General features: G+C 38.0%; 1 protein-coding gene across 4 annotated transcripts in view; it reads left to right on the plus strand.

The window, feature by feature from the left end:
- The first annotated feature begins 4,500 nt into the window (after positions 1–4,500).
- Positions 4,501–12,633, plus strand: part of LOC135623700 (ribonuclease E/G-like protein, chloroplastic) — a 29,581-nt gene continuing 21,448 nt past the window's right edge. For 3 of the 4 annotated variants that reach the window (XM_065126950.1, XM_065126958.1, XM_065126965.1), the window contains exons 1-8: positions 4,501–4,816; positions 6,472–6,572; positions 7,203–7,387; positions 8,392–8,656; positions 8,740–9,821; positions 11,532–11,849; positions 11,979–12,020; positions 12,300–12,424. In XM_065126950.1, the coding sequence (XP_064983022.1) occupies positions 4,653–4,816; positions 6,472–6,572; positions 7,203–7,387; positions 8,392–8,656; positions 8,740–9,821; positions 11,532–11,849; positions 11,979–12,020; positions 12,300–12,424 (2,282 nt within the window). In that variant the 5' untranslated portion in view covers positions 4,501–4,652. Of the gene's footprint in view, positions 4,817–6,471; positions 6,573–7,202; positions 7,388–8,391; positions 8,657–8,728; positions 9,822–11,531; positions 11,850–11,978; positions 12,021–12,299; positions 12,425–12,633 lie in introns of those variants that run through there. The other variant, XM_065126969.1, reaches the window with a different exon arrangement.

Genomic DNA, 12,633 nt, shown 5'->3' on the forward strand with positions numbered 1-12,633 from the left:
CATGATCTTTTTAGATCAAAAGAGGTAGCCCTTAGCTTTCTAAAATTTGAAACACGATGTGTCCATAAGGGAAAATACGTTGATTTGGATGAACTAGAGGACTTAGAACCCATTAGGTGGTTTGCACACCTAGAAGCTCTACCTCTACTACAAATAGATGAACCAATCTATCCGCGATTAGTTAGATTGTTCTATACCAACCTATATGAGGACAACGATAGCCTAAGCACTTACCTTCTAGGAACACCCATTAGAATATTTGACAGCAACATTTGTGAGCTAATTGGCATAACTGAAAAAGATAGGGGATGCTCTTTTAAAGGTAAATGGGACGTCAAAACAATAGGAGCAACCTATACCGAAGCCGTGAAAACAATTTTTGCAAATCCAAACCTTGACTTCCTACCCAAGAGCTGTGAACACTTACTGCCTTTCAACTCTAAAATTCTTCATCACATTATCACAAGCATCATTTTCCCCAAACAATTTCATCTTGACGAAATAAGTCAAATAGAGATAGGAACCATGTATTGGATTATGACCGGTCAGCATAATTGTTTTGGGTACTTAATTCGCCAACACATGTAGGATATTATGACTAAAGATACTATATTGCCATATGGGAGGTTAATCACTAGAATTCTTCATGCCTATGACATTTGCATTCCACCCGATGAAGAATCTATTCAAAATGATCGATATAACATAATAAATAAAAACCTACTGAAAAGACTTAGGTGCACTTTTAGCAATGGCATATGGGTTAGGCAGCCTAGAAGGACGGATCCAATTCCTCCACCAATAGAACAACCCGAAACACCAATTCTTATGGGAAATGAATCTCCTCCTCCTAGTCCCTTTGGCACAGCACCTTTAGCTCCTGTTTCCTCCTCTAAAGATATCATTATGGCGGAGCTATCTCAGATCAAATCACAGCAAGAACAAATTCAGTATCAATAAGTTGAAATTTTGAAGACACTACGACAGATGAATGAAAAATAGATATCATGTATCAGCACTGTGGATTACCTCCTAAGGATTAAATTGATGTATCTTTTTATTCTGTTCTGTTTGCTTTTAACAACAAGTTCAAGTTTGTCATCGATTGAACGATAACTGATCTTTCCTTTTAGATAACTACTGTTTTAATCTGCATAAATGATGATGTCTTTTGGATAAACTATTTCTGGCAAATTTGAATGATGAACTTTGATAAATGCTAAACCTTTTTCTATGATCATCAATTAGCTGGCTTGTCTCTTTTTGTTGATGACAAAGGGGGAGAAGTGATGACTAAGTGATGACTTACACCATAACGATAGCATGACTAATATGAATTACAAAAACATGTGTGATATGAATGTCTTATATGCCTTGCAAATCCTTGAAAATATCACAAGATTGATATCATGAAATTTATATTGAAAATCTTTATCTTCTGTCGTAGCAAAATTCGTCCCTTATCATTTAACTTATGATTTTCATCGAAGTTTCGTACTTACTATTGTTTAATGAGGATAACGATAAGTTCTACGATTAGAACTTATCGGGTTATGCTTGAATCCAATGGGATGGAATTCAAGTGTTTTTTATCTTCTCATAATATGACATATAGATAGGGGGAGTTATGTTTAACTCCGTCATCAATTGATTGTCATCATCAAAAAGGGGGAGATTATTGAATCTCGGATTTTGATGATATAATCAATTGGTGGGTTAATTGATCTAATCCATATTATTGAGTTAAGTATGCAGGATTAACTACGATAACCAGAAAACATAAAGCAAGGATACCGGAGTCAAGCTCGATGGACGTTTAAGAGACCGAAGAATCATCGGAGATGCTGCCGGAACTAACCGAGAAGAAATCGGGAACGTGTCGGAAGTTCGCCGAAGAAATTGTCGGAGGCTCGCGGAGATCACTGAGAAGGCTCGGCTACTCGTTAAAGTCATCACAAAGATTGGGAGCTTACAGGGAGTCCGTCGGAAGGAATTCGTCGGAAAGCTCGTCGGAACAAGACTCGACGTTCGCGGTTGAAAACTTGCTTAGGATGTTTTTGTGTTATGTAGTTCACTTGTAATTAGGATTAGGATTAAGAGATAATCCTATATCCTGGTTAGGGGCCAACTGGGCCCAAAGTCAGATTTGGTTTGGGCTAAAATTAAGCCAAACCAATGAATCGGAGAGCCAGGCGGTGGAACCGCCCAGCACCCGAGAGCTGGGCGGTGACACCTCCTTGGCTGGGCGGTTGCACCGTCCAGCACCCGAGCGCTGGGCGGTGGCACCGCTTGGCTGGGCGGTGGCACCTCCAGCATTCGGAAACCTAAAGAGAATTCAAATTTTGGAGCCCAAATTTGAATCCTCTTGAGGCCTATAAATACCCCTCAAATCTCAGCTGAGGTTACAACTTTTGAGAAGCATTTTGATTGAGAGAAAAGTCTCAGAAAGTCTTAGCAAGTCTTGTTTTCAATTTGCTAGAGAGTTCTCCTCCTTCTTTCTTATTGAAAATTTGTAAGAGGTTGAACTGCTTGTAAAAGGTTGTAAGAGGGGTGTTTACCCTTTCATTTTCAAGAGATTTGCTAGTGGAAGGCGGGAGCCTCATCGAAGAGGGGCATCGCAAGTGGAGTAGGTCATTTGACCGAACCACTCTAAAAATCGGCGTAATCTCTGGTTTGCATTTTATTATTATCATTTACATTACTGCAAATCTTCTTACTGCTTTAGTTCCTTATTACCCTTGCTGCGCAACTTTAAGAATACGCTTTCAAGTTAAACTTTTCAAGTTCCGTTCTTATCGTACGAAAGATTTTGATTAAAATCGAAATTTTAATCCGCTGCACTAATTCACCCCCCCCCCCCTCTTAGTGCCGCTCCGATCCTAACACTTGCAAGCTCTCTACCCCAAGAAGCCTTCATTGGCCTTGGTAGAGTTCCTCCAAGCTCACTTCAAGAACATCCAAGTGGGTTTCCGCTACTATGAGTCTCTCTTTATGACTCTTCTTCCCGGTTGGTACTCCGAATTGCGCCTCCTCCGCTCGTAAAGAGTAGCCAATTTTTAGCTCATCATGTTTGTTGCCACGATCCTCCAAAGCGGCTTCAATGACATGAGAGCGAGTTTGCACTTGCAGCCCACCTACGGCTATTTGGGGCAAAGGTCCGGCTTGTCCGGCCTTGCTCAATTTGCCACGATGCTTAGCCATGGTGAGATTATGAAGTTGCTTCGCTGCTTGCTCGCTCTGATACCATAATAATATCACAGACTTAGCTAGAATTGCCTAAGTCGTGAGGCACCCTTGTGGTAAAGTCATGAACTTAGCTGAAGTTGCCTAAGTCATGAAGCACCCTTGCTCCAATACCTCAGACTTAGCTGAGATTGCCTAAGTTATGAGACGCCCTTGTGATATATGCGTCTACAAATGGTTCAGCCTAGTTGCAACCTCGTACAGGTCCCGAAGGACCTATAAAATAGAAAGTTGATTAGATTGAAAACGAGCGACAGACAAATCCCGACGTCTCACGGAGAGGGAAGCTTTACAAATAATTCAGCAAGCACCTTGAGTGCAAGAGAGAAAAGAGAGAAAGGAGAAAACAAAGAATTTAGAAGGTAGAAGAATAAACAGTTGCAACTCCACAAACAACTGCTCACCGGGTACCGGGCGCGAAGGTAAGTTCCCGACAAGTTAACGTGCAAACTTATGAAGATTTTTTAACGCCCGACAATATATCGAAGCCCTATCTAGCCCTGTGCCACCCAAGGGTTTTCAAGGTGCTGAGATGGCTGACGTTTTATATGCAGTTACGACTTGCAAGAAACAAGTCGTGAAATGTAAAAACTGAGCTGTTTTAGGCAGTTCAGCCCGACGCGACGAGCGGTCACATTGCAACATTATAACCTATTCGAACATGTATTTTTACAAGCAAAAACACACAAAACTAAGGCAAAACTTGCTTCCATGTCTCGGTGCAAGCATACAAAAGTGACAAACGGTTCGTTGAACAAAATTATTGCAGGTACGCGATGAACGTTCATGACAATGTGGACGACCTTACACAATCGGAACTGAACCAAGCCGTACCCCTTCTTAAGCCATAACATAAAGAATCACAATAAGTTTGTTCATCAATGTTTCCGTCAACCATTTTATCACGTTTTATTTTTGTGTCATTATTTTAGTTGATTTTTAATCATCAACGTTCTAGTTAAATATTGTTTGCTCATATTCGATTTTGATTTTGTTTCTTCTTCCAACATAAATATCTTCCTTAAGCTTAAACCTATTGCTTTTGTTTGTATTTTGCTTTTTACCTTTATGAAAGCCCGAAGCAAGTTTCTGTTTTTGTTTCTGAAAATACGAAACAGAAACCCAGGGCATGCACAGATTTAATCTCAACCGTCGATCCTGCGAATCTCCAAATACAGGGCCAGGATTTGTAACACAGATTATTTATCTATTTATTTATTTATATGTAAAAGTTGCCAGAAATTAAATCTCTTCTTATCCCCATCCCTTCGCCTCGGCCTTCGCTCCACCCAAAAACCTCGAGCCAAAACCCACTCCGTCGCCGTTTCCTCCTCTCTCTGTCTTTCAATCCACAATTGCAACTCCGGGAATGCTCCTCTTCCCTGTCCTGTCACCTTGCGCCACTTTCGATGGCGACGCCAATCGCGCCTCCTCTCTGTCTTCGTAACCCAGGTGGGATTCAAACGCGGAGCTCCATGGAGCTCTGGGAAACTTGCCATCTCTTACCCCTCGGGCGCCGCCGCGGGGTCGACCACTATTTGCGGTTTGGTTCCCCGGGAAGGTTGCTCCCGCCGTACGTTCTCTCTCTGTCTCACATGCTTTCTGGGTGATTGTTCCTCGAGTACCTTCTTTTATTATATTGTTCTGTGTTCTGCTTTAGTTGGAGTCAATAATTCCGCCTCCTATTCCTTTGACGATTTCTGTGGGACTTACGTTGTGATTGGTTCAAGCATGGTTTTTGTTTCAATTTCAACTAGGTAATTGCTTACATTTGCGACGGTAATTTGTGCTCAGTGAATCCTACTTTGTACCTCATAAATACGTTTGCTGATGTCTCTTATTGATAAACAGTAGGAAAATTTTGTTTTTTCTTTATTTATTGAAATTGCATGTTGCACCGAGGAACTCTCCTGTATATTCTAAGGGAAAGTATTGCTTTGTTTATGGAAAAAAGGGTTTTTCAAAATTGGGTGGCGAATTACTCTCCCTTTTCTTTGATTTTCGCCTGTTTTCGGGCTCTGTGATGTCCACCAGCTTTCACCCATTTATTGCAATAGATGGCCCTTCAAGACTCTCAATGCAGGCTTGCTAGAAGGTTACTCTCCCTGTGAGGTTTAATCCTCATTTTTTGTCAATTTCTAAAGCATTCTTTAATAGTTATAACGTACCCTAAATCCTTCATTTGGATCAAATCATAGATTGATAAATTTCTGCTTAAGTGTCACCTATATTTCCTGGCTGAAAATGGAATTTTTGGTTAATGTCTTGGTTGGCCGCAAGTTGCACCTCAAATTCATGCAGTTCCTCAGCCAAATGCTTTTTAGTTATTTCTTTCTCGGCAGCTGCCTAGCCTAGTCTAAAGTAAGATATATCCAAAAGATACTCAATTTCTTCTTTTAATGTGCTTATTTTTTTCTTTCTTTCTTAATTTCTTTCTGTGTGTCTGGAGCCGAAATATTTCATAGTGAGAAGATGTGATTACTCTTTAGTCTTGCAATGTGCTTAGTTAAAAATTGAGGATGCCATGGAATGGGGGACACTGTTGAGTTGTGGTGTATTCATAAGGACTTTATAGATTTGAGTTTGTGAGAGGGTTTTTGTCATGGTTCCTAAATAGTTCCACGTTTGGAAAACTAGAAAGTGTAGGTTTGGACTTTGGATATAAAACTGAATGGTCTACTGCTAAAAAGTTGGAGCCATGTCAACAGGTTCTGCTCTATACGAATTATTGAGATACTAGGTTACTTTGTTGTTGCCACTAGCATTAAAATCAGTATTAGCACATATGGTCAGAAATCTGCAGTCTCAATAACATTCCCTTTGTGAGTTTTCTTGAGATAACTAGGGTATTTGGGACATTCCCCTGAAATTTGTCAACCCTTGATTACATGGAAATTTATTCAAGTATCTCATTTCCTGAGAAGAAAATAATGCCACCCATAAGTGAGAGGTTATGCGACACAGAGACTGCCGAGAAAATATAAATCAAAATGCTTGCTTTAAAGTGGTTTTGCCCTCTCTGTATTCACATGAAAACTTTAATTGCTAGAATTATGATATCTGAAGGTTTTTTGTGCCATCACGATACTCTAGTCTTTAGCTTTGTTGATTTTTGAAGGTATGCAAATTTACATGTACTCATTTTTTACATCTGGATGCACTCTATTTCAAAGTCTGATGCAATTGCCTGTAGAGGCCAAGCATTTCAAACACTTCGTTGTTTTGCAGATATAATTGGCAATGGATGCTACAGCAGAATGAAATGAAGGCCATTTTTTGCCCTGGAATTTCTTCCCATCTTTCAGGAACATTGATCTCCCCGATGGATGGTATTGGTGTTTTTCTTTAAAGTTCTTATGTGGTAAAAAATATACTACAAAATTTACTTTCAGAAACTTTTCACTAAGCTGTTGCATCAATTTTTATACCTCTCTCTGTCTTGTCAGTAACTTTCGTATGCTTCTGCCATGTAATACAAAGCTCTTATGTTATACATTTTTATTAAATTAAGTCTAGTTCGGCAAACTTTTCTCATTTGTGGCTCAGCTTCTTTCAGTCAGCCCTGAATATCTTGAAAGGCTAATAGCATTTGCCAAAATTTCTAATGGTCAATTTGTAGAACATTCCTTTCTTCTCTTGTAATCTTCTCCTTGATCCTGCAGTTGGTTTTCACTTTGTTGTTGTTGCTAGTTTAGATGACGAAATGTAGACTAGCAAAGTGACAGTAGCTGGAACAGAACGTCAACTTTTATTACACTTTGATATTATTTTCATAGTAAAAAATCCTCATGTTCTTTTCATAGTACAAACCCCTCGTGTTCTTTTCATTAGTTATAAAACTAATGATTTTTTTCCATTTGTCTTGACATTTCTTATATGATATTTTCCAATCTTCACAACATTTTAATGGTCGAGGACTGGCCTCAAATTATAGCTTTTCAAGGCCATGTATCTTTCAGGTGACTCAGCCATAACATGCAAAGGGGTGCAGAAGGTACTTTGGAGTGTCAAAGCTGATATAGAAGATGGCTATTTGTTATTTATAACAGGCGATCCTGTTTCCCTAGGCTGTTGGGAGCCAGATATGGCTATTCGCTTATCTCGCTGTAGAGGACATGCTAACTTATGGACATCTGAAATAAAGGTAGTCTTATGTGCTCAGTGGCAAGATTTACTTTTTACCCTTCTTCTTTTTATCTTTAGTACTTGTTCACCATAGATAACCTTTGCTAATACTTCACTAAGTTGAGTTTGAGCATGATGAATTGTGAACTTAAGCAATTGTGACTCCTATTTGGTGCTTAGATTGGATTTCGATTTGTTCTCAACTGATTTACCTTCCTGGACTTTTGATTGTTATTATTTGCTGTATAATGCATTAATATTGTAGCAATTGATTATATCTATATGTCTGTTTATCTGAAATATTATGTCAAAAATGACTTCTCTGTGCATGCAAATTAGTGTTGACTTTATTCTTCAACATGAGATTGGAACTGAAAATATTAAGCAATACTTTATAAAACTTATCATATATGTTAAGTGTTGATTAATGGGTAACTGGAAGATTGGACATTAGGTGGGTGCTTCCACTGTTTTCAATGTTGTTTATTTGCTTCAACTTTAATATTTATTTTGCTCATTTATGTGAATTTCTATTACCATCCAGTGGGTCCTAGTCCATATTTGAGCACATCTCTACTGTTCCTGTTTCTGTCAGAAGTTCCAAGTTAAAAGCAATGGCTTGTGAATCTCAATTTAACTGTTTTCAAGCACCTCCAAACAAATGTCACTATATTTCTGTTGTCCAAATGCACCAGGAGTTTCTAAACAAATAGCTAACAGAGACGAATTCCCAAAGTACCTGAGAAGTTGTTTTTGGATATTCCTCTTCAAAAGAAAATACCTCCCCCTGCCCCCTCCTCAGGCTTTAACACATTGTTGATTTAATGTTTTCATATTTTCTGCAATTTGGTACTAATAATCTATTTGTGACAGTCATATTTTGACTACTGAAAATATTGAGACATTGTCTAATGACATCTGGTAAAGCAACCTTGACCTTGATATTGAATACTTTGTTGAGTTCTTTCAATATGTTTGGAGAAATAAGTTCTTGTAAGTTCTCAAGCTACCATGTATCTTTAGGTACCTTGTGGGATTCATTTCAAATACAATTATTTCATAAAAGACAAGAAACAGCGTTCTAGGGACCCTGTTTGGAGACTGGGGCCTGAGTTCTCTCTATCCATACCTTCTCGTGGTGGAGAAAATGAAGTGATCGTGGTGAGAGATTGTTGGATGAGGACTAGAATACAAGGACCACCAGTTCCCTCATGGGGATCATGGATGCTGGATGTAGACTTTCCTGACAATCACATCATGCATGAAAGTTATCGAGCTTCCTCTGCAGGTAATTTCACTTGGCGCAACAATTCGTTGCTTGAGACTCCTTTCATGGCACTGAACACTTAAATGCTTCCAGTGGATTGACAGGTGAGCTTGAGATATTGGGAAGTCTTAATGGTGCTTCTTTGCTGGATGAACATTCGTCAGAAGATTGTATGCCTAAAGAAGACCGTAAATTGTTAGATATGGATACCAAAAAGAATTCTGAAGGTTCTGAGGAGAAACTTTCCGAACAAGAACAACCTGTTGAGGAACCATGGCTCCTTCGATCTACTCTTCTATCTTTTAGTGATTCTGGTGAACTTGGTGATGCAATCAGTCAAGAAGAACAACAACCAGAAAAGGGACTGGGAAAGTTGCATGAGATTGAAAAAATGTCACCCAAGGATGATCACAAGCTAGTCCACATCGATGAACCTGCTTCAACAGTAATACTTATAAATTCATCCGGATGCACCATGCAAAGAATTGCTGTATTGGAAGATGATAAGCTTGTTGAGCTACTATTGGAACCGGTGAAAAATAATGTACAGTGTGATAGTATATATTTAGGTGTGCTCACAAAGCTTGTTCCCCATATGGGTGGGGCATTTGTAGATATCGGGATATCTCGGCCTTCCTTTATGGATGTTAAGCGGAATAGAGAACCATTTGTGTATCCTCCATTCCATAATGAGATTGAGAGAGAGTCTGCTAACAATTCTAATAGGCTTGAACCAAAAGTTAATACTGAAAACCATGGGCATGACCAGCCTTCTTATGATGAAGATGATATGTCCGATGAGTTATTAGACGTAGACCATCTTGATGAACATGAAGTAGCAGATGAACTGGATGTCTCTGATGCTAATGAGATGAACATGAATGATGATATAATTGAGTACAATGGTGTAGTTGATTCCGAAGAAAATAGTGAGGAACATGGGATTCACATTGAAGACGAGTATATGGATGATTTCCTCCCACTAGCAACAACAAGCTCAAACAGCTCTGGTCTCCCACTTCTAATACGACAGAGCTTGAGGAATTCTGATGTCATTGGTAAGGACAAAAATAAATGGGGTCATGTTCGTGAAGGAACAAAAGTAATCGTGCAAGTGGTTAAAGAGGGACTAGGGACAAAAGGTCCTGCTCTAACTGCTTATCCTAATCTAAGAAGCAGATTCTGGGTATGTATGTAGTATAATCTAGTTGTATTTTAGTTTTATTTTGTTATTTATCAACTTTGTAAATCTCTTTTTGTTTAGCAACATACCAGCAGCTATGTTTCCTTTCCTTTCTTACATGGTAGGACTGCATAATAACTTGCAATATATTTTTCTGGTAATGCTTGGTTCTCTTACTTTTTTGTACCTCATGATTTCATTCAAAATAGTAATTGCCTTAGGATGCAACTAAAAAACTTGATCCTTGGAGCCACTAGCATATGGTGACAAGGAAAAGATGATCACACTATATGGTTATACTTCACTGCTAATAAACAATAACATGCCTAATTGTTTTTGGTATTATGACCTGTCATATAATTATTCAGTCCATGTTAATATTTGTTCTAGGTTAGGATGATAGGTGGCAAGGTGGCATTACAAACAATAAGTTGGTGTCGCAGAAAATTAAATTATTGAGGTGGGTGTTCAGTGATATTAGAAAAGATTTAATAAAGAATAATTGTGTCCTGAAAGTTATGAGCAGTACTTATTGAGGAGAACCTTCCTCTAATTATGTGGGCAAGGTGAGATGAACTGATTCATAAGATCTGTGCCAAGAAATAAAGTGAAATGAGAGCAATAAGATAGGATGTGACAGATTATTTGCTTGTTGCTTTTTGCAGAATTAAATTGCTGATCAGGACCCATGTACACAATGTTGTTTCTTCTTTTTATTATTGTCATATTATTTAATTCAAATTCTTACAGTTGTCTGTGGGATGGCATGCCTACAAAATACAAAATGATGCATTGCAGACGTCTTGGAGTACATGTGGCTATGACATATTCAGCATGCATGTTGGCATGTTTGCAAACACTTGAGTGCAAGCATGGTGTATGGTTGTTCATCTCTGATATAAGTTTGTTATTCTGAAGCTATAATAGTCAAGGAGTTCTAATCATTAATTTCTAGGCCCAATAGTTTATAGTATATTTCCTTGAATATTAATGGTTGCATTTAACATTGTAAGGGGAGACATATAGTTCAGACATTGCCATATATACTGACATCAACAAATCATAAAAGTAAAACTCCCTAATGACTGCAGTGAAATAGAAATTATTCCAATCATGCTTTAAAATATTGGTTCAGTACTACTGATCGATATTTACTAGTTTGACCATGGATAACAATGGACCATACACCTTGCTATCACTTGGTATTATCACTTTGTTGTTTTTAAGTATATTGGATGATATAGGTTGGTAGTTATTGGTCCGATAAATCATCGAAACTAGTAAGAAACTATCATTACATATCAAAATGAGTTCAAGATCAAGATCAAAGTTCTAATGCTTCTTTCGTGTATTAGTAGCTAAATGTTTAGTGAGTGTAATTTTTCAATTTCAATTCCAGTATTTTTACATAAAACCTAATTTATTTGCTTGAAAGATGTTATGCCAGATGAACATTTAAGTCTATTGATCCTAGAGATAAGTTTCAGATACAGAGGCAATGTTTGGCTGCATTCATTGATTGCATTGATTCAGTACATAGCTTCAGGTATAAATGTAAATTGAATTGTTGTGTCTCTAGCAAGAGCTCATTGAACCACATGTTTTGCTTCAGTCTCGATAGGCCAGTTTTAAGTTGCTGAACATGTAAGAAAATCTATTTTTTGTTGACAATACAATTGTCAGTCGTGAGGAAGTTGTCTCTGCTTCTTGCAGATATTAATCACTCGATGTGATAGGATAGGAGTCTCAAAGAAGATCACAGGGGCAGAACGCACTCGCTTAAAAGTTATTGCAAAAACATTGCAACCCCCAGGTTTTGGTTTAACAGTACGAACAGTTGCTGCTGGTCATTCTTTGGATGAACTGAAAAAAGATCTTGATGGTTTAATTTCAACATGGAAAAGCATAATTGAACATGCAAAATCTGCAGCTTTAGCTGCTGAAGAGGGTGTAGAAGATGCAGTTCCTGTAATGTTGCACAGGGCTATGGGTCAGACCTTGTCTGTTGTTCAAGACTATTTCAATGAGAAGGTTGCCCAATTTTCTGTTATGTGTATGTTTTTTGAATTATTTTCTCTTTCCCTCTCTTTCTCTCTCTAACAGTTCTGTTGACTTTGAATGTCATAATCTCACTTGTCTACCTGTGACCTTAATCTTCAGGTTAAGAGCATGGCTGTCGATTCTCCTCGAACTTATCATGAGGTATAATATTCACTAAAAGCGAACATTGATTTTGATTTTGCAAGTTTAATCATTCAGATGCATAAAACTAAAACTGTTGCCTTAGTGTATATTTTGCCTTGAAATACAAGTAGCTATTTGTTTTAGACTGCTGGTTAGTGAATTGTGTGATTTTTCACATGGCTAATTCTCATTCAGTAGATAAAAGTTGTTGAAATTCGAGGAAAAATTATTGACCAATGTAGAACTTCTTTTTTTTTGGAACATCAACCACTTGTCACCAGTGCTTTTGATCTTCAGGTTACCAGCTATCTCCAGGAAATTGCACCAGACTTGTGTAACCGGGTTGAGCTCTATGATAAAAGAATTCCTATTTTTGATGAGTACAACATCGAAGAAGAGATCAACAGCATTCTTAGTAAAAGGTAAGTACAAGCAGTCTAATTTATCTGTCCAAACAGATTTGACTCTCATGGGTTCTGTAGTTCACAGACTTGAGATTGGAGATATTTGATCGAAGACAGTAATTGGCTTACTGTATCAGTTGTAAATAGAGTACATGTACAACATTATTTCTGCATGCATCCTTGCATCTTGATTAGAGTTTTAATATAGGGCATGATCTTGATGCATA

This window comes from Musa acuminata, chromosome BXJ1-3, assembly GCF_036884655.1.
Source record: "Musa acuminata AAA Group cultivar baxijiao chromosome BXJ1-3, Cavendish_Baxijiao_AAA, whole genome shotgun sequence".
Taxonomy (NCBI): Eukaryota; Viridiplantae; Streptophyta; class Magnoliopsida; order Zingiberales; family Musaceae; genus Musa; species Musa acuminata.